Here is a 25595-nt window from a genome sequence, read left to right on the forward strand (position 1 = left end):
ACTATCTTAAACTAAGAAGCTTCTGCACCTCCAAAGAAACAGTGACCAAAATACAAAGACAGTCTACAGAATGGGAAAGGATATTCACCGAATACACATCTGACAAGGGGTTGATATCCAGGATATACAAAATACTGGTTGAACTCCACAAGAAGAAAACATCCAACCCCATCCAAAAATGGGGCAATGAAATGAACACAAACTTTCTCAAAGAAGAAATCCGAATGGCAAAAAAGCACATGAGATAATGCTCTACATCATTAATCATCAGGGAGATGCAGATCAAAACCACAATGAGATACCATCTCACACCTCAGAGACTGGCCCACATTCAAAAGAACAAATGCAACCGATGCTGGCGTGGATGTGGCGAGAAAGGGACACTCCTTCACTGTTGGTGGGAATGTCCACTGGTTCAGCCCTTCTGGAAAACAGTATGGACGATTCTCAAAAAATTAGAAATTGAGCTCCCATTTGACCCAGCAATACCACTCCTGGGAATATATCCCAGAGAGGCAAAAATGTATAGTCGAAGTGACATCTGCACTTGTTTGTTCACTGCAGCACTCTTTACAATAGCCAGAAAATGGAAGAAACCTGAATGCCCAAGAACAGATGACTGGTTAAAGAAACTTCGGTACATCTACACAATGGAGTACTATGTAGAAAAGATGAAGTCATGAAATTTACATACAAGTGGTACAATATGGAAAGTATCATGCTAAGCGAAATGAGTCAGAAAGAGAGGGATAGACATAGAAAGATTGCATTCATCTGGGGGATATAAAGTAACAAAGTATGAGATTAATACCCAAGAATAGCTGAGATCAGCACCAGGAGGATTACTCCATAACTTAGAGGCCAGCCGGGTATCCTAGAGGAAAGGGCAGTTCAGATAGAGAAGGGAGCACCAAATAAAGGATGTTTGGAGGATCCTCCCAGGAGGGGAGATGCATGTCGAAAGTAGACTATGGACTGAACATGTTTGCCACTCAATGCCTCTTTTACAGACCACAACACCCAAAAGGAGAGAGAGAACACAGGGGGTTGCCCTGCCACAGAGACAGGGGGGATGGGGGGATGGGGGTGGGAGGGATATTATCCATGGTGGTGGAAAATGGGCACTGGTGGAGGGATGGGTATCTGATCATTGTATAATTGAAACCAAAGCACAAAAAATTGTTAATTTACAACTGTAAAAAAAAAAAGGTGACACAAGGATACAGCTCAGAGATTTCAAAATGAGAGAAAACAGCAGAGATGGAAGTTTAACCTGTGGTACTTAAGGTGAGTGTAAAGCGACAAGGTCATGGATTTAATATCTAATACCCACTACCATTAGATATTTTAGCTATTTTAAGTATAGCTACCATTCAATGTAAAGATCATGTCTCTATCTATAGTGTTATTCAACATTAACATCTATAATCTATTACTAGATACTACTAGAGATCAGAGGAATAGAGATAAACCTTGATAAACACTGATCATGGTCACAGTCCTCCCATTATTCATCGATTTGCTCGAGCAGGCCCAGTAGCATCTCCATTTTGAGACTTGTTGTTACGGTGTTTGGCATATCGAATACATCACGGGGAGCTTGCCAGGCTCTGCCGTGCGGGCGAGATACTCTCAGTAGCTTGCCGGGCTCTCCAAGAGGGGCGGAGGAATCGAACTCGGGTCAGCCATGTTGTCTGCGTGCAAGGCAAACACCGTACCACTGTGATAAACACTGAAAGTTTAATAAATGTCAGTTTTTCTGTCTTCCTTCCTCTTTGTGTGCTAATCCATGGGTTACTCTCCTTCCCCTCACCCAACGGACTAGCACACAAGCATACTGTATCACGTACTGATTTTAAAACAATTTTATAATTGATTAATAACAAATATAAAACAATCAGTGAAGTATGGAAGACATTCTACATTTATCTTTCACGAAAAAATTGTTATTTGAAAGAGAGCTTTGGGGGCTCTACTGCCTGTGTGACCTGCATGAAGTTACCTTTGGCACCAGCAAGTTTAACTTGCACAGCTCTGGGCCCTTGTTGTCTTCTCTGTCCTCTGGTCTGGTGGCCCCCAGAGAATGGGGTGGCCCGTTCATTCCTTCGGGGAGATGTCCATTCCTCTCTGGCTCAAATGCCTCATTAACAGCCCCAGGACAGAATTTTCTCCATGACAAGGTGGCCTCCTTCAGAAGCAGTGCCTGGTGGGGGTCTGTTAGTGTCTGGATGTACGAAACAGGGGTTTCCTGGAGAAAAAATTTCTGCCCAGATGAAAAGAAAGGGAGGGAAGAGAAACTCAATTCTTAGGTCCAGAGGGAATGTAATCCTCTTTCACTGACCTGATGATCAGCATGACCATCACTGTATCACTGTCATTCCATTGTTCATCGATTTACTCAAACAGGTGCCAATAAACATCTCCATTAGTCCCAGCCCTGAGATTTTAGAAGCCTCTCCTTACTTGTCTTTCCCAATGCTGCCATATTGGAGGCTCTTTCAGGGCCAGGGGAATGAGACCTGTTATTGTTACTGTTTTGGGCATATTGAATATGCCATGGGTAGCTTGCCAGGCTCTGCCATGCAGGCAGGATACTCTCGGTTAGCTTGCTGGGCATTCTGATATATATATATATATATATTAGATATAGATAGATAGGTAGATAGATAGATAGATAGATAGATAGATAGATATTTCCCTCTATGATTTGTTGCCTATTGTTTTTACCCCATCAAATATGGTGTGGTAATTGTGGGAAATGGGTAGGGAATGTCTTATAATGTGTCCAGAAATATGTTCACTCATATGTGAGCCTTGGCCCGAGCATGTGAAAAGTAGCCTGGAGCATGGCAGCAGTTGGGTAGTGGAGGTTAGCTGCTAGGGCTGGATCCCTTGGGGTGGGGAGGGCTCTTACCCGCCCCCCTCTGGGGTGCCCCAAGTGAAAACAGTGGAACTTTGTGACCTTGGGCTCTGGGCTCAACAGGACTGGGAGCAGAGATCCTCTGCCTGCTTCCCCCAGTCTCTAGCAACCCAGGGGTCACACATATAAGCCATCCCTGCCAGTGCCAGATAATTTCCTTATTGTTCACCCTCCAGTACTCATGGCTGCTTCTCCCGGAAGGGAGCATAAAATCATAAAATGAGAGCCCCCCTAATTATGCCACCGGACTCAGCATGACCATAAAAAAAAAAAATCCAAAGTCAAGTTGTGCTGAGGCCCTCTTTTCACAAATGCACAACAGTTGCTCTCGCAGTTTTTCTCCATTTTCTTTTCTTTTACATTCTGACCTAACTGACTTAGCTTCATTTTAACTGGTGACAGCTGTTAATCATCATACTGATGTACAATTTTTCTAACTGAATTTTATTTATTGCCATTAAGAATAAAATGAACTCACACCAATGGGCCACGCCATTGGATCACACAGTCTAAATGTATCCGTGACCAGGCCCCTCATCCCTACACCTCCACCCCTATTTGTAAATGCAAACACTGAACTACATGCCGCCTGGGCTGGGGGTGTGGTGCGGTTGGTAGAGCATTAGATCGTGTGATAAAGCTTGTGCTCTGTGCTTACTTTCCAGCATAGGGTACCACCATATGGAGACCCCAGACCTCTAAATTAATAACTATGAAGGTGGCTGGGATGTAAAATCTCACGAAGTTCAATTATGTTCAAATCTCAACCTGAAAATAAGCTTAGGGTGAGTTTTTGTTGCTGATGTTATTGTTTTCTTTTGGTTTAGGGATCCTAGAGTGTTCAGGGCTTACTCCTGGCTCTGCACTCAGAAATCACTTCTGGTGGGGCCCAGGGGACCATATATCCTGCCAGGGATGGAACCCAGATCAGCTGCATGTAAGGCAAATGCCTTACCCATTGTATTATCTCTCCAGCCCTTTCGAAGAGATTCAGATTCTGGAAAAATAATTATTAGCATTTTGGACCAGAGTATTATCACCAGATGGTGTTGAATTGGTTTTACTTTTTTATGTTTTTAGATTATCTGAACTTTTTACATTTATCTGCAACATGATGCAAAAACAAGACAGGAAACTATTGTTTTAATTTTTTCACCCACCATTGGTGGCCTGGATCAAAATTGAGTCTTTTGCAAGCAAAGCATGTGCTTCAGCCTATGGGTCTATATTTCTCTTCCCAGAAAGCTATTAGAGAAAAGAGCTGGTCCAGTTCTTTTATGTTTAAATGAATTAATAACAATATTTGAATCATTGGGAATTCCATGACCTCCTTTATTCTGTTTAGTTATCTGGACATGGTCATATGTTGTGGGAGTTCTGTTGGTTTTCTGTGTTTTTAAAATCACATAATGCATGTCTGTGACCGCACCACTGATTTACTGGCCAAGTAATAATCTCATCCCTCTGTTGTGGGCTCCCTGCCCAGGTCATATCCCTACTTGTGGTGGATGAGACCCATAAAGGGCATAAAGCTTTCAACTCTCCCCTACAGTAATCACTGTCCCAAAACTTAATGGTTTTTAAATCATACTTTTAAAAACGATGTTGCCTATGTTGAAATTTTATTAAGTTGAATTTGAGAAGCACTCCAGGTTAGTAAATGAGTAGCCTGGAAATAAGCACTTATGTGTGCTAATTAGCACTCACATGTGCTAAAATACTGCTTCACAGGGATCCTGCTTGCTCTCAGTACATTTTCAATCTTCAAATTTGTTTGTGCCTTTCAGTGCTTCCTGCTTGCTTTTTTCCATAAGTGGCATGAACAAAGTGTCCCCTAGTCCACAGGACACTCCATTCGGCCCCATGGTTGCTCAGCTCTCACCTGTGCCTACCTGTGAAGTGAGATCCCCTCCTTGAGTGCACACAGCTTTCCACTCTGCCCAGAAGCTGGCTTCCCAGTGTTCAAGAGCCCCGGGGCTCAGGGACTGAACACTGAGTAGCAGCTGCAGGGGGCACAGGGACACAGTGGATAGAGAAGACCACCTGGCATGGGGAATCATCCCTCCCCTTCCTGTTTGGACATCTCGGTCAAACGCTTCGATACCAGAGAGGAGACAAGGGTGCTTGAAGTGGGGAGAGTGGGAACTGCCCTGATGAGTGAGGGAACTTGGATCCACGCCAGCCCCAGGGTTATGGACAAGCCCTTCCCTGCTCCATCATTGTCGTTTGCCATCAGTTGGTGGATCTGATCTCTGTCCTGCTCTTCCCACCACAAGCTCACCCACCCTCTCCCATTCCACCCTCCAAGACATGCTCTCTGATCCCTAAACTGCCTCTCCAGACATTGCCTCCCTGATCATCCCTGCCCACCATTCTGCACCCAGAGTGTCTCTTTCTCATCTGTGCCCACCGCACAGGTGAAAGTGGGCCCCCCAAGGAACTGCAGAGAACACAAAGGAGCAGGAGGGAAGAGGAAGGTGCAGAGCCCTGAAGGCAGCTGAGAATCTGGAGGACTTTGGGGGTCACTTCGCAGTGGGACTTTGCCTAGTGGTCACCACTCAGCTCAGAAGTCACCTCCAGAGAGAGGCCATACTAGACCCCACTGTCCAAAAGGCTCCCCAACATTTTCTAGAACATCACACTGTTTTTCCACACCTTCAAGTTGTCTGATGTCATTAACTTCCTTGTAACTTTTCTGTTTCTATTATCAGATTGGAATTCCCCGAAAGCAGGGGTCCTGATGGACATGGTCACTGTGGTCTATTTTCCATGTCTGGCAGGCAGTAACTATTCAATGAACATTTGTGGAAGCTCCAAAGCTGTACTCAATGGACTCAGGGGCCCATCCTGGAGATACTCAGCCAACTGGGTAGGCAGCTCAATACCGGGGCTAGAGGATGTGGTACAGCTTGAACCTGTGGTGCTAAAGACCACTAAGGCCACCCCACCAGTGTTTTGGGGGGCATGTGATACTGGGCATTAAACTGAGGCTGGGCACATACAAAAAATGCATTACTACCTCTAACCTCATTGAGAGAATAAACAAAATAGTTCAAGCAGGAGCTATACACATTTAGTGAGACAGGTATGTGCATGTACGTAAAATTTCTTTCTTAGAAATGGATTTAGATTAGAGTTTTTAAACTGGTGCCTGTAGGAAGAAGACCAGCTATGTAATTCAGTGGGCCACGACTGAGATAATCAAGGGTAAGTGAAACAGCCCTAGGTTGCAAGTTAACCTGGTGAAGTAAGTAACCGAAAACTGCCCCAGTAAACTGTATCTACCCTTCTCATCTTTCATCTGGACACCAAGTCCATCTCTTAGCTGCCATTTCGTCTCTTAGCTGCTAGAATTCCTGGTAACTCAAAAGAATCTTATCTCTCTCTCTGTCTCTGTCTGTCCCTGTTTCTATTTCTCTATGTGTATATAACTATGCATATATATGTATGTATATATATAGATGAACTGGTGCCTATATAAAGAAGACCAGTTATATACATATACATATACATATACATATACATATATATACAGAGACAATATATAATATTTGCATATGTATATACAAAGACATATATACATATATACATATATACAGAGACAATATATAATATTTGCATATAGTATGAAAAGCACAGATATAATATTATAAAATATAAACAATATATGCCTGGGGAATGTAATTGGGGGGCCATACCCAGCAAGGCTGACTCCTCACTCTGTGCTCAGAGATCATTCCTGGTGGTGCTCAGGGGACCCTATGTGGTGCTAGAGATAGAACCAAGGTCAGTTGCATGAAAAGCAAATGGCTGACCTGCTGTACTATCTATCTGGCCCCAAAAGTCTATGTATTTTTATGGCTTTTTGGGGTTATATCCAGCGAAGCTCAGGAATCACTCCTGGCAGTGCTCGGGGGACCATATGGGATGCCATGGAATGAATCCAGGCCAGCTGCATACAAGGCAAATGTCCTACCTGCTTTACTAGTGCTCCAGCCCTTGTCTATGTATTTTAATACAAGGAACAAATAATGATTTTTAAAGCAAAATTATCAGGGAAAACATACACTACCTGGATGGTCTAAGGCCTGGTTTTGATATCTGTCCCTAAGATCTCTGGGAGTCAGGGAGGTGCTCTGATTCATTTCACTACTCAGCCCCCAGAAAGATGCTCTGATTCATCACCTGCTCTGTCCCCACGTTAGGCTGGGCACTGAGTCTAGTGAGTTCGACAACCCCTCTCCACGTAGAGTGGGTGCTGGGAACAGTTCAGGCACTGAAGGCTTGTTTCAAGCACCAAAGTAGAGGCCTTCAGACCACTCACCTTGAACCTGTCTGTGGCAGATCTGCAGTTAGTGATGCCTTTCACAGAGAAGGGCACCATGAACACAATCAGTCGCATGGAGTTAAGGGCGGCCACAGTGGTGAACACCTAGATGGGGAGAGGGAAGGAAAGTGGACGAGAGAGAGGGTCCGCTCCCTTGGTTCCAGAGGCTCCCACCCAGGCCTCCTGCCTGAGCCTCTGGCAATCAGGTCCTCCCTTTGCAGGGATCAGGCTGGGACTTGGGGAAAATGGAAGGAGTAGAGAACACTCATCTTCAAGTCTCTGGGTTGGAAGATAATGTTGTAACTTAGCCACTTGGTAGTTATGCAATTTTGGGTAGGTCACCGCACCTTTTCTCTCTCCTTCCAACACACACACACACACACACACACACACACACAGAGAGAGAGAGAGAGAGAGAGAGAAAGAGAGTTTCCCAATGACATAACAAAAGTCCTAAAGGAACAGCACCTGAGAAACTGAGAAAATTCCTGTGAGAGAGCTTTGGACTATTGCTGCAGTGAGATCTTATTTCTTCTTCTTTTCCTTGGATGTTCTTTTCTAATATTCAAAATTCTGCTGTGCTTCAGGTCTAACCTCTCTGTTTACCCCATCTTCCTTGACAACAACAAACCACCCTCAGTGCTCATAATGTCAGGTTGGGCCTTCCCAGAGGTCCCTTGGGAGAACTTCCAGCTCCACCACTTTCTTCTCCCAGCTTAATCTGAAGATAAACTCCAGTGGACCAGGAATGCTTTGGCCTAATCCTGAATGATGCAAATGAAGGGGGATCCTGAAATCCCATGGAAGGTCTCCCTCTATGGCCCACCTTCATCCCAAATTTCAGTAGCAGGTGTATCTGCTATGTGCCTGGGCCAAGCACAGGTGACCAGAGTCTCAGGCACAAACTCAATATGCCACAACACCTCCCTCTCTCCTTGCTCTGTATATAGTTTCCTGGCTCCCTGAGAGTAGACCCTGTCTGACTATACTCAAACAACTGGGTTCCAAATCTTAAAATGAAATTTCTTCTTCTCAGGACCAGACGGAACTATAAAATTAGATGAACTCACACCTTTTTATGCACACCTCTAAGTGCAGTTTTAGAGTCCTAGCTTGGGAAACAAAGAAAGTCCTTAACTTAGGATTCTCAGTGTTCAGGCATATGTCAGAATCATCAGGGATTTAATTACACATGACATGTTCTATAATCAAGTAACCCTTTATTCTTTAGCTGCTATCTCAGGGTATTTTTCTCAGTTGGAGAAGGAAGATAATTTGAGCACCCATAAAGTCTGCAAAATGAAACCGATGTTTATTACCCATTTGCGAAGCCTACAGATCTGTATGGAATGTGAAAAGGACACTGGAGAAAACTCCCTAGCCATATGAGAGAGAAACAAGAACCCAAACACTTACAACCGTCGACGTGAGTTTCCATCGCAAGCCTGTATGAATGAGGAATGTCAACATGACAGCAAGCGTTGGTGTAATAAACAAGGACATAGTGGTCAGGCTCTGGGCAAAGCCACACCTCTCCAATAGCTTCCTTTCCTTCTTTCTGAGATCTGGGACCAAAAAAAAGGGCATTGAAATCACCCACACATCTATACTTCAAAGAGCAGAGCATGGAACCATCTCAGAGTCTGAAAGAAGCCCCGAAAAGTGAGCAGTTGGACCACGAAATAGAAAGGCAAATTTTCTGTACCTGTAATTAAGTTTGCAAATGGTTTCTCCCATGTGTACATTTTAATCATTCTAATGGAGGTGAGAATTTCGCTGGTTATGCGAATGCGCTGGCCAGTGACCTCAGATGTACACTTCTGTAGCTTCAGGATCTTCAAGGTCAGGAGTCCCTGGAGTCAGAGGCAACAAGAACTTCTTTGACAAGCATAAGAGTTTAGCCAGATTGAGTCTAACACTAGCACCAGACACAGGCTGCAGACTGGGGCTGAATCCTGCACTTCACCTCCACAGTGGCGCTGAGGTCTGGTCCACACTGAAAACTTTCCAACAGAGCTGCTTCAGGTCCTCCTGTCCTAGGCTCTAACTTTTTAAATACAGGTAGGTTAGCATAAGTTTTTTTTTAAAAAAAAATATGTTTTAATGTGAGATCCAAACTACAACCGCCAAACCTTAAAATGTGCTTGTCAAGATGGCAGGCTTGCAAACTCTGGGAGGGAAGTTGACATACTGGCTCAGAGATTGATGCTAGAACATTATATGTCAAAAACTCAACTCTAACTTTTTAAATCACAGTTCTTTAATTAAATTAAAAATTCAAATAAAATAACACAGGCATTATGTAAACAATGGCCCAGCTTCATGACTAATTTCAGAGGAGATGCAAGCCAAGCTGACAGAACTTTTGAGTAAACTTTTCTTCAGACTGAAAACTCTGGGGCTGCTCAGGAGGAGGGAGGGCCAAGTCCATGCCCTGTTAAAGCCCCAGAAGCCCCACCCACTCAATCCAGCTGCCATTTTACAAATGACACAACTTCACTGCTTCACAAATAATCTCTGCAGAGATGCTAAGCTAATGAAACTTCCAGGTACACTGGTTTGGGCACTGAAAACTCTGAAGTCTTCTCGGTATGAGGACAGGCAGCCTCCCCCCAACCCTCCTATACTGACAGAAGCCCCAGAAGTCACACTAACCTTCTGTAATGGCCATGTAAACAATAGCCCAGCTTCAGGACTAATCTAAGAAAAGATGGAAGCCAAGCCAATGAAACACATGGGTGCATAGGTTTCCAGTCTAAGAACTCTGGGGCACTCTTGGGAAGGGGGCTGATAGAAAATTATCCCAGTTGTACATATTCTGGAACTCCTGGAGCATGTGGCTGACACCGCCAAATTCCAGAATACTCATAGCCTAGTAGGAGCATGGCAAATCAGATGGGAAAGTAGAATAGAAGCCAACTAAGCTCAATAAGCAAAAACAATAACACAAAAGGCTCAGCTAGCAACAAAACAGCTCATAACCCCTCAGACAATGACTTTAATAACCCCATTTAATACCATTTGCCATTTTTATATTGTAACAAACAATAAAAAACAAATTATTTTGTACCTTCCATGGAAGCAAGCTCATGGGGATCTGGGGGCAATGATGGAGGGAATATCATACAAGTGATTGGGTTGGTGTTAGGAACATTAAATGCCTCAAAACAACTGTATTATGAACAATACTGTAAACCAGTGTTTAAACAAAGTTTTAAAATTTTTCAATAAATTAAAAATAAAAATCTCTTCCTTTATGCTTGGCCAGAGATGGGTTTAGATGATTGTCTTGCATGTGGTCAACCTAAGTTCAATCTCCAGCATCATATGTTGTCCCTTGAGAACCACCAGAAGTGACACTGAGCACTTAACCATGAGTAAACCCTGAGCACTGCTGAGCATACCCCCAAAAAAGGTTTTCTCTTTTTTAAATTATCATCAATAAATGTTTTCTGTGTATAACTATCCTATTGCCTATCTGTTTGGATCACACAAAAACCAGTAAAAGGGGACACAAGTAGAAAAACACAAGTGAGAACGGCCAGAAACACGTCATATTAATTTGGGGATAGATTTTGAATTAATTTTTGATCATTTGTGCTTTCTGAAAACTTTCACTGGTGCGTTTTTCTTTAAAGACCTCACATTTGGTTATGCGACCCTAGACAGGGCCACAATTCACAGTTTGTCCTATAGCATCTGCCTCACACATCCTGGTTGCCTTTCTCTGCCAAATCAGAAGTAATGGAATAGAAGTGACCCCTCTCTGCCTTGGATAATCCTAACCTGCTAGCAAGTACAATCACCTTTGTCATCTTTGGGTCAGACAAGCTGTCCCAAGGGAGGAAAAGAATTGAAACCAATAATTCAAAACACAGATAATCCAAGAGATACCTCCTGCTTTGCCTATTTTGTTTCACCTGGATCTGGCAGCAAGTTAACTTCCTTCTCCTGACCACTGTGCTCATGTAAGCAGCAACTTTGACATGACTTTATTAGCAACTTCTAAGTTGAGGAAAAGGATCAAAATCTCCCACGGGGAATATTTGCTGAGGAGAGTCTGTGGAGCAGAAAACCTTTAGCACATCCTCAGGACCTCATGAGAGGATGACAGGAGCAGCCTGAGGTAGCAGCGAAAGCTGAATCTTAACCACCACAAGAGTCAAAATTCCACTTAGAGGTATTCCAGGTTCCAGAACCCTGGAAGTTCTGGGGGGGGGGGGACATCCTGTTTCAAAGGGGTGGCTGAGAAAGGTTACCTCCAGCGGTAAAATCAGGAGATAGCAGAAAGTGGCGGTCAGTGCAGTGGGTCCCAGAATGATGTAAGTGGTGATGGTGCTGGCAACCAGGGTTGTGAAGGCGATCCAGATCATTGGGCCATAGTACACCCCCTCAAACAGGTAGCTGGTGTCGTTGGTGAAGAAGCTGATGACCTGTAAGACAGCAAGCCCGTGGGCACAGGCTCTTCTCTCGGGATCCCAGAGGTGCCATAGATGGTCTCCCCATACCTCTTTCAGGCTGACTTGAGTGGCATGGTGGTGATGGCCAAAGGGGTCCACGACTCTCCTCTTACTAGCTGTGCCACCCTGACACATTGCTTTGCTTCTCTCAGCTTGAGTATTTCCTCTTTAGGGGTTATAATATCTGTAGCTACTTTATGTGGTATTGAAAATGTCAGCGACAGGAACAGTATCAGTATTCCTACACAAGGACTGTGCTCAGTCAGTTACGTTGGGCTCTTTCTTGCTATTGCAACTGATAGCCACATTCCAGAGAGCTGGTTCTAGTATTCTGTTATTCTGTTCTAGTCTACCACTCTTCACTCTACCAAAATATTTTAGGCAGAGCCTGCCTGAAGTTTTAATTAATTAATTAATTATAATTAATCTTTGGGGCTGGAGCGATAGCACAGTGGATAGGGCATTTTCCTTGCACGCGGCCAACCCGGGTTCGATTCCTCCGTCTATCTCTGAGAGCCCAGCAAGCTACCAAGAGTATCCTGCCCGCACAGCAAAGCCTGGCAAGCTCCCCATGGCGTATTCAATATGCCAAAAACAGTAACAACAAGTCTTACAATGGAGCCGTTACTGGTGCCCGCTCGAGCAAATTGATGAACAACAATGGGAGGAAAGTGATACAGTGCAGTGCTATAAACTCTTTTACCTCACCCCAACATATACCACCTAATTCACTGTTATACAAATGCTGATGTTCCAGATTAAGAAATATTAATAAATGTGTTTAGAGATTCCCAATCTGAATCCCTCAAGAAGTGTCTTCCTCCTAACTTCAAGCTGATCTTATTTCCAAGGTGTGCTCCAGATTATGTTAAATGTTTGAGCATATGTTTAAAGACTAAACAGGGAACAAAACTTGGTATAGCCATTGGAGGGTGATTCAAGAGTACCTTTTAAAAGTAATAATTGTGCAAACTTTATTCCTGGCAGGTTTGTTTCTCTGCTGAAAAACATAAGTGCTAGAGAAAGACATAGAGGATGCTTAGTACTCACAACACAGCAGCCAAATTCTGGAAACAGTCTAATGTCTGTTGGATGAGAACTGGGTGGGTATATTTAAAGTATCCACACCCAAGGTTTTGGGTAACACTGGATCCTGGAATTGTGACAGTCCATGTGCCAGACCTGTGATTTACTAAATATGGGACCATGAACACATTCTTAGTCTCTCTGCCTTTATCATATCATTAGTAAAATCAGAATAATATTATAGCCTATTTCACAGTGCTGATCTAACAACTGAATGAGATTATTATATATAAAACACGAAATTGGCATGGTACAAGTTTTCAGTGGAAGGTGGGAAAAATGGATGACCATTACCAAAATGTACAAGTTTTCATCTGCAAATTAGTTTCTGGATGCTATGTACGCACACAGGAATGGGGTTGACTGCACTGGATTATCTATCTAAAAGTTGTTGAGAAAGTAGATCTTAAAAATTCTCATCTCATACAAAACTTTCATATAAGGAAAGGCCACTGATTTTTACTAAACTAATTGTAGTGATCATTTCACAACATATATGCCTACATCAAATAATTATATTTTACACCTGGGTCAATACAATGTATGTCAATGAACTTTTTTATCACTGAAAGGAGTGAGGAAGAGTTAAGCATGCTAATATGAAAGCTAAAATATAATGAGAGATGGGGAAGAGGCTGAAAAGAGGCTGAAAAACTATATGAATGGTGTAGTAAAAACTCACCCCAAAAATATGTTGCGTATTTTCTATTGACAAAACTAAATTGTAGAAACTATGTGACCATTGTACTTATCCTATTATGTAAAATACAATATCAGCTATGAAAAAACACAGAAAATACAATTATTAAAGAGTTCTCTCCCAAGAGTGCTTGGGCCCCACATAGTACAGACTATTGAAATTAGTGCTTTACCACTTGAGTTACCTTCCTTGTCCCAATGCAGTGCTATTTTGTCTTGGATAAGTTACATTCACTTAAAAAATCTGAAGAACACAAGCCAGACTGATAATGGTGGCTACCTCTGGGCATAAGGACCTGGTAATGGTTATATGTCTACTTTATTTCATCTTGTTTCCACAGAGAATATATTTAGCTCATTTTTCCCTTATACCAAAGTTTAATTCCTATTTACAACAAATATTTTGAAGTATTTAGCTCATTTTTAAAAAAAATTAATTTAAAAATAAAATATTAGGAAAAAATACCATAGAAATTATCTTGTCAGTTCTTTCATCTCTACTTCTAATTAGGCTTCTTGTTTACTCTGGTATGAATATGTCTGGGCAGACCAGGTCTCCATAGCATGGGTGCCCAGCACAAAGGAGCACTGCAAAGGAGCCAGGCAGGCCTTCTCACAAGGGATCTCCTCAGCAAAGCAGGTAAGTGCACCAACTCAGGGCCTCAGCTCTGCTGCCAGACTGCTACTTATCAGCCACATGACTTTGTACAAGCTTCCTGCCCCCCTGTGCTATTGTGAAAGCATCCACAGTCACAGACACTACCCCAGAAGAAGGCTGTCAGAGGATGGACTGAACTAGGAAGATCTAGAATGATGCCTGATTCGAGGAAGTTAGCAATCATTCACTAACTACACTGAGATACAGAGGGAGAATGTTATTATTTAAGCAGACACTTGTACAAGAGGGCAAGGAAACCTCCAGACCCATGGTCTAACACAAAATAATGAAAGGAGCCAAAGAGATAGGACAGTGGGTAGAGTACCCAACCCAGGGTCTTTTTCCAACACAATATATGGTTCCCTGAGCACCACCAACACTGAGCCTGAACAGAGTCAGGAACACCATTAGGTGTTCCTCCCTCAAAAAAAAAAGGAGGAAAAGGAGGAACAAAGAAGAAATTAATGATGAACATAATATTCTTGAGTATAATATTCACATATGCTGCTGAATATAGAATTTCCCAACCACTTCCTATGTGCTTTCTACTATTTAACTTCAGAGAATCTGAACAAGTGGTTCAAATCATAAAATAAATAAAATAGGGAAGAGTTTTAACAATACTAATGACACTCATAATAAACACTCATAATAATATTTATGTTTGGTATCTCCTGAGTTTAGAAATACTTGTACTTCATGGCAAGGTTAAGTAAGCAGACATCATTTGGGTGTCTGTCCTACAATGATGCACTTTCTGAGTGATGGAGTATAGAATCTCCAATGCTGTGAGATTTTTAAAGAGGGCTCATATTAGTGGAGAAACCTGATTTATGCTCAGTAGGGAGTGAGGCTAAAGGATGAGGTTTAGAGATCCTGTCATGAAGGAGAGGACAGCTAAAGTGGGCCTGGAAAGATGAACTGGATTTTCAAAGGATGGGGGCAGGGGTGATATCACTAGAAGGGAAAGTGAGGTTGACCTGAAGTGGTTCCATCACTTACCTCTCCTGTAGAAATGTGCATTAGAGACTTAAATTTCAATAACTTCTCAAAGGCTAAGGAGGAGCTGGCAGTGCGAAACCTGATGGCTGTGTACTGGTTAATGGTCCAATATGAGCTCAAACTCAGAGACTTCAGACACTCGAGGAGAAAAAGAGCAATGCAGATTCCCACTCTATAGGCAATATCCCCGGTCCACTCTTCAGAATATTCTAGGATCCTTGGAATCAGAAGCACCTTACAGAAAATAGGAGTGGGGTCATTTAGAACTCAAGTCAGTCAGTCAAGCAGTAAATAACCTTGGGCTGTAGGCAACTTTCTGGAAATAATAGCAGGGGTATGTGGAATCATAGGAATGGATTTAAGAAGGTCATAGTCTAGGGAAAGACTAGGGAGGAGTTGAATTGACCCAGATATGAGTCCTCATACCTTATAGTGGTGACGGAAACAGAAGACAGTTATAAATGGAGTGAATCCAGGGTTCAGGGAGTGGTTATTTATATGGAAACGGACAGGATTTTGGAACCCCAACAAGGGATAGAATTTGAAATTGCTGCATGGAATTTCAGTGAGACACAGACACTCTTACTTGAGGGAAAAGGGAGGACAGGTTCTGGAACCAGAAAAAAGAGACTAATAACAGAAGGGACCCGTGGCAATACTCTGGCCATTAACCTCTATTGATGTGGTGAAAGGTAGTCAGGGGAATAAATCTCTTGATCTCACTTTCTCCCATTAGTTACAAGGTAGACTCCTCCATGGTGAAGAGCAACCAGAAGCCAGAGCTCAGGAGGATCCTATTAAAGTGATTAATATGGGTCATGCACAAGGGGTACATGGGCATTAGGGAGGATAGATTCATGGGACTATGCACTAGGGGTATAGGATAATAGTGGAGAGTGGATCTGAGAGACAGATGAAGAATATTCATCACATTATAACCTAAGTTACTTATCTATTTTTCCTCCTGATCTACATCCAATTTCCTTTTGGCTAATAATAGGGCCCCCCATTTTTTCTAGGAAAACTCTTACCCATTGCATTCAGTCTCATCTAGATTGTCCATTATAGTGACCTGCCCTCCACTGACCAAACAGTGAGCAGATAACTTCAGCCATTCATACTGGCTCCCAACCATCTGGGTTGGCGTATTGGAGGACAGGAAACGGCCATTCATCCCATCCATAAGACATGGGGGAGACCAGAATTTCCAGTCACCTACATTTCCAGGATGCTCAGCCAGTTCTTAAAGTCACTGGCCCATTCTGAGCAGGGCCCTGTTCCAAGCGCTTTGTGTACTATTGAATAACACTCAATACTGAAAGAATGTTATGTTCTTCATTTACGTGTAAGGTTTCCATGAAGTTACCCTGAGGGTGTCACAGTGTACCAGAAGAAATGAAGGCTCAGAAAAGGTAAATAATTTACCCAAAGTCATCTAGCAATTAAGGATCAAACTCATAGTCTGAATTCAAGCAGAAGACTTAGACCTCACACTCCTAACAACTACAAACTCCAGAAAGAAATTTCATCTTCTGGGCAACACCTAAGAAACAAATATATCCCCAAATCCTGGCATGGACTTGAACATGTTAATCTCTAGAGCCGATTCCCCCAAGTCCACCAAGCTGACACTTACTGGCCCTAGCATGCCTGTTATAGAGAAGAAGCAACCCACAAACATGGCAATTAAAAGCCTCGTCCTTTGGAACTTTAGCATCACTCGAAACATGGACGCTTTGTCAAGACCATACCGTAAGACTTCTTCTTCCCAGAGGCGACAAAGCCTTGAAGAAAAAAAAAAAATGAACCAAGTGAAATCTCTGCATGTGACACTTAATATCTCTAGGTCTTGGTAACCTAAAAGCTTTTGTTGAGAAAATTTCAAATATTCATCTCCCAGCCTCAAAATTATCAGCTTTGGACACTTTGGTTTCATTTCTCCTCCCCTCCATTTCTTTTTTTTTCCCCTTGGTTTTTAGGGTCATACCTGACAGCGCTCAGGGCTTACTCCTGACTCTGCACTCAGGAATCACTCCTGGTGGTGCTCAGGGGACCGTATGGGATGCAGGAGATCGAACCTGGGTCAGCTGTGTACAAGTGAAGTGCCTTACACACTGTACTATTTCTCTAGCCCCACAACTTCTTCCTTTTTGGGGATGGGGAAATTTGGCGGGCAGTGAGGAGTTGGGTCACACTTGGGTCACACCTGGTGGTGTTGGGGGCTACTCCCAGCTCTATGTTTGAGAATTGTTACCGGTGGTGCTAGGAGGCAGTGTGATCCAGGAATCAAACCTGTGTTTCCCACATGCAGAGCAAGCACTTTATTCACAGAGTTATCTCTGTTCTCTCTCTCTTTTCCCCCCCAAATTTAGCATATTTAGTGAATCTCAGACATAATATCAGTTCATCCAAACTGCTTTGATATATAGCTCTTCAAAAGTCCTTCTTTTTTAAACAACAATAAAACCAGAGTGACAACAGCAATAATAATTTCTTAAGGGTGCTTAATATCCAATTTGTATTCAAATTTAATGTTTCTTTTGGAGGGGATGGAGGCTTCCCAGGTTTTGCTCGGGAGGTCTGGAAGCCCCTTTTGGTTATTCTAAGCTACCCAAATTGGCAGTTCAATGCAAGGACCTGAAGATCAAAAGGTGCGTGGGCACAGTGATGCTGGGAAGGTGGTGTTTAAGAGGTGGGGAGGACTGTACCCAGCAATGTTCCAGGGACCGTGAGGTACTGAAGATCAAGCCACGGTCAGTCACATGCAAGGCACATGACTTGACCCCTGTGCCATCTCTCCAATTCCTACAATTTCAACAGTATGTTCTTAGACTTTGAATCAAGAACAAAACAAAGTATATGCATTGTATTTAAAACAAATCTGGGGACCAGAGAGATAGGATAGTCATTAAGCTGCACCACATTGTCCCCAAGAATGCCTTTGTGCAGTCTGGGTAATTCCCAACACTCCAGGACCCAAGCAGCACTATATCCTCAGTCCCTCACAATGTACATCTGACTTGGTCAGCCTAGAATTGCCAGGAAAAAACCCTCAAGGTCTCCTGAGTCTAAAAAAATCTCAGTTCAGCTGTGTCATTTTCCTCCTTTATGCTCTTATTTCATGAGGATCTCTCTCTCTTTCTCTCTCATACTCTATTGCCCAACTAAAAATCTTTTTTACCTCGATTTTTAAAAAAAAATGAATAAAAGAGAAAACTGTCTCTCTAAATGACAAAAAAAGTATATTTTTTCTTTTCAAATAAACATCCAAACATGGAAGAATGATAGAAGAGTAGTGGAGAAAGACTACGAGTTATAAAATCTAAAAGGCAGAATTACTGAAATGGAAATGAATGCAAATCAACCAGGAGACTTTTTATTCAAATGCGTTAGAGAAGAACAAGCAAACTAACATTTAGCTGGTTGCTTATTAAGGCCCAGGCATTTTCCCATGGCTACTTAAGCAGGACTCATCTCCTCTTTTGGTTTCTCACAACAGGTATATGAAGTAACATGAGATAAATTTTATGTCCTTGAAGGTGTGCTAGCTTGTCTGACAGAGTAGCTGGAAAGAAGATTTTGGTCAACATCTGGCATTGCATAAACTGTATTCTGGAACTTTTATTTTTCAGTTGAATGCTTCTGGAAGCAATAGGTCAAAGTTTAACTATTTTCTATATTTTAGGTTTCCTCACATACACTAATCTTTGTAAATCTCTGAGACCACAATGTACAACATTTTCCAAACTTTCCCACCCACTGAATGCTCTATTTAGGGAGACTCATCTGGGCTGATCACTTTATGGAGCACAGAATGTTATTCTGTATCTGATATCATTCCTGAACAATTCCTACTGTCCAAATCACTTCTTTTTTTTCTCCATTTGATCTTGTGTCCTGCCTGCAGTAGGGCATTCAATCACAAAACCTAATTAGTGGCTCAAGGATTAAGAGACTGGGTTAATCCAAAAGGTAAAAATCAATGACACAGTCGAATTCCTAAAGCAGAAGAAAAAGCAAAAAGGAATGAGAAGCATTCATTCATTCCTAACCTTTTAAAGAGAAAATCTGGTAAAGAATGTGAATTCTTGCTGCAGAGAATATAAAATATTTACACCACCTAAGGAGATTCAAGCACCCCGGAAGAAGCACATCTAAGGTTAAAGTGGCCAAGATTTTGCTAAAGACTCAAAAAATTTTGACTGCCTGAAGATAATGACTTGTCCAGCATGACTACCTTTTCGCATTTTTAGCTGAGCCATCGTGTACTGACAGCTGGGGGATATTGTTTGCATCCAAGCGTTTCTGTGAACCTCGGATCATGAATGGGGTGATCCACGCCGATGTGAGGTAGGAGAGTAGACCAGCATCATCCAGAGGCGGGGAGGTGGAAAACCTAGTAGAGAAGATACAGGCAATGTGGTCACCGAATGTTATAGGCTCTAGAGACAAAGTTAAGTCAAGGGCAAGCTTGTAAAAGGGACCAAAGAGATAGTAGAGAAAGCGGGTAAGGTGCTTGCTTGCACACAACCAACCTGAGTTTGATTTCCAGCCCTTCATATAATGATGATCACTGATTGCAGAGCCGGGAGCACAGCGGATGTGGCAAACCATGCCCCTAACCACACCCCCACCCCAAAAAACCTGAAAACAAAAAAGATGTTGGAAGGCAGTTATATAAATGCCAGAGTGGTCATTTGGATGTTCAAAGGTTTGTTTTCTTTTAAAATTGCTCATGACTGTTATTCGTAGTAATTCAAAACATTACAAACAGAAAGCAAACACCCATCAGTAGGATGATCTTCAAAAGAAGTATAAAAGATTATATCCATACAGAAAGCATAGGAGTTTTCTAAAAAATTGATCTTTATATATAGTAATCAAGGTGCTAGAAATATTAGGAAAGGAAAAAAAGATCATTTGCAGATCAAAAAACAATAGCTACTGAAGAAGGCAAAAGAAAGAGAAACAAGATTCTCATCATTATGTTCTATGCTTGCATAACTTTTACAAAACAAAACAATAAAAAGCGAAAAAATCAGAATGATAAGGTCATATTCCTGGAACAATTGACAAATACAAAAGTAATAATTAGATTTAGGTTGGGACTTTGTGTAATTTCTTCTCTCTTGATCCCCAATTTTTAAATGACTAAAAAATTGTGTCACTGAAAATGACTAATGTCTTTATTAAAATTTCTTTTTTGTTTGGTGATCACATCTGGCAGTGATTAGAGCTTACTCTTGGCACTGTGTTCAGGGATCACTCCTGGCAGTGTTTGGGGGACTATATGGAGGTCAAGTGTTGAATCTGGGTCAGCTATGCACAAAGCAAGTGCCCTACTCACTTTGCTAACTCTCCAGCTCCAAGAAAATTTTATTTTAGATTATTTTTCTTTTGAGAGTTCTTGGGCAACCTGACAGTGCTTAGAAGCTAGCTCTCAGGGATCACTACTGGCAGATTTAGGGGACTATGTGGGACTGGGATCTAACTGGGGTCAGCCACATGCAAGGCAAATGCCTTACCCCCTTTACATTCATTCCAGATCCAAGAAAATTCCATTTTAAAGAAAGATTTGAGGAGGACTGGGAACATTGGTGGTGGGAAATGTGCACTGGCGAAGGGACAGGTGATGGAACATTGGATGACTGAAACCCAATCATGAACAACTTTATAACTGTGTGTCTCATGGTAATTCAATAAAAAAAAAATTTCAAAAATAAATTTCAAAAGGGGTAGGGGGGCATGGAGGATAGTACAGTGGGTAAGGGACTTGTTTTGTATGTGGCTGACCTAGGCTCAACCTTCAGCACCCCACATGGTCACTAGAGTCAGTCAGGCGTGATCCCTTAGCATAGAGCGAGCCAAGGATAATTCCTGATCACTGCTAGATGTACCCCAAACACTCCCTCTCTCCTTTCCACATAAAAAAAATACACCCAAAAAAAAAAACCCTAAATGTCAAACTTCTGGGATGATTTTGCTTTTTGTTTTGTTTTGTTTTTAAGCTATGGACTCTTGGGCTGGAGCCATAGCACAGTGGGTAGGGCGTTTGCCTTGCATGCAGCCAACCTGGGTTCAATTCCTCTGTCCCTCACAAAGAATCTGGCAAGCTACCAAGAGTATCCCACCTGCACAGCAGAGCCTGGCAAGCTTCCCATGATGTGTTCAACATGCCAAAAACAGTTAACAAGTCTCACAATGGAGACGTTACTGGTGCCTGCTTGAGCAAATCGATGAACAACGGGAGGATAGTGCTACAGAGCTACAGTGCTGCCCCTTAGTGTCCTGACAGCCATCATGGCTATGTGTCTCTGGCCAAGCTGTCTAAGAAAAGGATGATGGGAGACTGAATGATGAGACATGGTGCCAGACATATAGGAGCCATCTGTGATCAGGAAATAGAACCATAGCTTCGGAACTAGCACCTGTGTTCCAAAGACCCAACAGAAGCATTATGTTTTTCCAAGAAAAAGTTGCTCAGGCAAGTTTAGCAACAAACTAAGTACCAACTAAGTACCTTTTTTCATAGTACAGATAAGATCAATTCAGTGAGAACATTGTAAGTACTAACAGGCGCTCAGAACAAACAAAAAACAAACAAATGTAGATTGTTTATAGATATGATCTTGGGAAATAAAAGAGAACTGCAAATGCAAAGTAGACCCTGGTAGTTAAACACCTAAGAATAGAAGTAGAAAGTTATGGACCTGCCAGTAAATAGAGAAGGAGTGAGAATGTATGAGGAGGTTGGTGGAGGCCCTTGAAAGGAAGGTAGGAAGCCTGAAGTGAGGATTAAACTGGTTAATTAGAAAGGGATAAATTGAATTTATTTAACGCATATCCTTCCTTCCTTCCTTCCTTCCTTCCTTCCTTCCTTCCTTCCTTCCTTCCTTCCTTCCTTCCTCCCTCCCTCCCTCCCTCCCTCCCTCCCTCCCTTCCTTCCTTCCTTCCTCTCCCCCCTTCCCACCCTCTTTCCATCCCTCTGCATCCTTCTCCTTCCCTCCCTTCACCCTCTCCTCCCTTTTCTTGTCCACCCCCTACCCCTTCCCTTCTCTCCCCTCCCCTCTCCTTTCCTCGGTATGTATTCTACCACCAAGCCATGTCCCAGTTCTTTTAAAATTTTAAGATTTATGCTGGGGTGCAGGCTCAAAACAAAACCAAGAAAAAATTCTAATCTTGGTCCATAGAAATAGTATAGCAGGCATGGTACTTCCCTTGCTGCCCCAGGTTTGGTCCCCAGCACCACAATGCCCCCACACCACCTCCCACCCTTGTCTTGCCAGGAGTGATCCCTGAGCACAAAGACAGGAATAGACCCTGAGCACTGCCAGGTTTGGCTCCAAACAAACAAAATTTGACCCCACAACAAACAAACATTAAAACATCAAATCTTCAGGGTAGTTTTATAGAACTATCAGCCTTCCAAGGACTCCCCCTTACTTCTGAGAACATCCTTAACACAACCCCGGTGTCTGCCTTTCTCAGCAGACTCCTTCTATGCACAAAACTGTCCAACAATATAAGCTTCTTCTTAGTTTCTTCTGGACACATCACACTGTTCCCACTGCCTTGGGCCAGCTCTCAGCACACACAGTTCCCTCTGTCCTGGCCATTCTCCTCTTCCTCTGGCTTCATCAAAGTCTTGTTCATCCCCCAGGTCCCAGCTGAACTGTCACTCAGAGCTGGTTGAGTGGCCACTGTTCTGTTTCTCTTAGCCCTCCCACCCCACTTCTCCATAGCACCAACCTAAGCTCTTGCAATCATGTTTATGAATTTCCTTGCTTCTTGGGGAACAAGAAGCAAGGAAATTCATAAATATGATTGCACTCCTTGACGGGAAGGAGCCTATCTGCCTGGCTTCCAGCTCCTGACTTCCCCCGTGTAGCTCAGTGAGTCCTGGTTGAATGATTCAAAGTGCATTCTAGACTGCCACCCTGGGGTGCTTCCAGGAGCTCAGGATGTAGGAGGTAGGGGGCAGACCTTGTGTTTGTCTGTGATAGAGCTAATGTTGCAATGATCGTTTTGCAATATTGACAAATAACCACATGATTGAGTCAGGATCTGGGTTAAGTAAGCCAGGAGGAGGAGCTAGGTGTGAGGGCCTAAACCTCGCTGCCCCAGCGGTGGTAGCTCTGCTCCCAGGACTCACTTGGACTTGGGGCGATAGGGAAGCATTGTTCTCCAGGCAGCAGCATACTTTCCTGAAGGAAGAACATCTGCTGCCATGGCTGTCTGAGGCTTCTTTGTCTGCTGGCTCCAAGGACTGTCGTCAATATTGTAGGCTTTCTTGGGAAAGAAAAATCAACATCGTCAGATCTCAAAAGACTGCCCTGAATATTTATTTATTAGAACAGCTGCCCCAGGGAGACTGCTCTTTCCAATTGCAGCTTCCTCAAGAAAGGCTGCTAAAATCAGACAGACGGATATCATGGGGTCCCACTTATACGTGGGAACCTATGAAAATGGGAAATGCAATGAGCTCTCAGATACACACGCCACATGGAGGTCTCAAGAGGCAGGAGGTGGGGTTAACAAAGCACAGGATGGCTGAAAAGGTAACTTGAGTTATGAATCTAGTTATAGTTGTTATTGTAGCTATAAATTATAGTTATAAATTTTAAAAGTCAGGAGATGTCATATGTAGCCCGATGACAGTCTTTAATAAGACTGTTTTAGATATGCGAAGGTCGTACTGCATATTTAAGAGAGTAGAACTCCCAAGTTCTCATCATTAAAAAATTGCACTTGTGTGACATCAGCTAGACTACTTGTTGGGGGAGGGAAGTCATTTCACAATGTCAGCATAGATTGGGTCCCTGCATTGTACAACTGGAAGAAAGGCTGCTGGGAAGGAAATTAGCCCTGTGTCACAGTCAGGACAGGCAGGCAGGCCCTAGTCCTGTTCTCTGACTGCATTTGCTGCAAGAATGGGCAAGTCATTCCACCTCCCTGGGATTTTACCTGTCAGTAGACGTTGTGAAAAGAATAAAGGGTGATATAGTTAGGCACCCAGAGAATGTGAGACTAAATCACCCTCTGACAGCAAACCTTCTAAAAATAATCCAATAAGTGATAAAAGAAAATCCCCATACATTTCCCTAATATCATGGTCCCCCTTTATCAAAAAAAAAGTTCTTAAGAAATGGACATAAAATTAAAAACTATGCCATTTCTATTTCCATTTGTATAGAATAAATGATACTATCTTGGAAGTATAGCAAGGGAGAGATGGGAAAAAACGAAGGTTAATGAAAGGCAGACTCAGGCAGGGAGAATGTAGGGTGTAAGAAGTTGCATGAGATTGTCAAGGTCTGAGCATTGGTGCAGATTTACAAGTACTTATATTATTGTAAGTAAATGTATAGATTTCTAATAATGACTAACATCCAACTACCATAGACAGGGATAATATGGACCATGAAGGTTTATCAAGACCAAGAGTTATGATTCGTCTAATTTTTAAAGCTAAGAACCATTTAGAATAAGCAATGTTGAGGGATTGGAGCACAGTATAGCACAGTGGGTAGGGTGTTTGCCTTACACGCCGCTGACCTGGGTTCAATTCCCAGCATCCCATATGGTCCCCTGAGCACCGCCAGGAGTAATTTTTGAGTGCATGAGTCAGAAGTAACCCCTGTGCATTGCTGGGTGTGACCCAAAAAGAAAAAAAAAAGAATAAGCAATGTTGAATAAATGGATAATAAAACACTTTAACCTAGCTTGTCATCATGAAAACACCCTGCAAAATCAGTCTCCTGGTTCTTTGATACTAAAGAAATCTACTTACATAGCTATGCCCTGAAACCATGCCATCATTTATGTCCAAGCCGAGATTCACATGGTCACCAGAAGATCTGGGGACCCAGCATATTCTCTTCTTGGTCATTTTCAGTTGTCCACCAGTGGTTTGTTTCCCAGAATCACAGGATCTGAAAATACAGCAGATAGGAGCATCTTAGACCCAGATCAGAAAGGCAGAAGAAGGGCCTCCCAACAAGGCACATGTTGGGGCCATGAAGAGGATTGAGGCCTTGTTAGAACACCCCCTCTTTTTTTGCCTGACTTGGCTATTTCTCAAAGTGATCAGACTTAGTTCCCATGGAAAACCTTTGCTATGCTTGCCCTTGTTGTGAATATTTTGTGGAAAAAAATCAGCTAAATATGTTCAGAAATGCTCTGTGCACTCCCCTCTGTTCAGACTTTCCTTACTCATATTTGCTGCCTGAGATCACTTGCCCACCAAGTCTTACTCAGCAAGCTCCCAAGTTTACTATTCTACCCCAAGTGCCCCTAGGTAGACAACCTAGAAACTTAAAAGGGTCCTGAAGCCTCTGCTGGACAGATATATCTTTGAGTCCCCACTGTGTCTTTTTGATTAGAGTATTTTTTTTTTTGAGTCATACCTGCCAGTGGTCAGGATTTACTCCTGGTTCCGTGCTC

The 25595-nt window shown here is 42.6% G+C and overlaps 1 protein-coding gene across 1 annotated transcript in view; it reads right to left on the reverse strand.

Moving 5' to 3' along the window:
• The window catches only part of ABCC11 (ATP binding cassette subfamily C member 11), a 67118-nt gene extending 42077 nt beyond the window's left edge, over positions 1–25041 (reverse strand). Inside the window, exons 1-10 of the mRNA XM_056136105.1 lie at positions 24943–25041; positions 23305–23441; positions 19390–19548; positions 16789–16936; positions 15153–15386; positions 11507–11680; positions 8953–9100; positions 8664–8812; positions 7245–7352; positions 2003–2263 (exon numbers count right to left, since the gene is read on the reverse strand). Of these exons, the coding sequence (XP_055992080.1) occupies positions 2003–2263; positions 7245–7352; positions 8664–8812; positions 8953–9100; positions 11507–11680; positions 15153–15386; positions 16789–16936; positions 19390–19548; positions 23305–23441; positions 24943–25041 (1617 nt within the window). The remainder of the gene's footprint in view (positions 1–2002; positions 2264–7244; positions 7353–8663; positions 8813–8952; positions 9101–11506; positions 11681–15152; positions 15387–16788; positions 16937–19389; positions 19549–23304; positions 23442–24942) is intronic.
• Positions 25042–25595: the final 554 nt, after the last annotated feature.

The sequence above is a fragment of the Sorex fumeus genome, unplaced genomic scaffold (assembly GCF_029834395.1).
Source record: "Sorex fumeus unplaced genomic scaffold, SorFum_2.1 ptg000122l, whole genome shotgun sequence".
NCBI lineage: Eukaryota > Metazoa > Chordata > Mammalia > Eulipotyphla > Soricidae > Sorex > Sorex fumeus.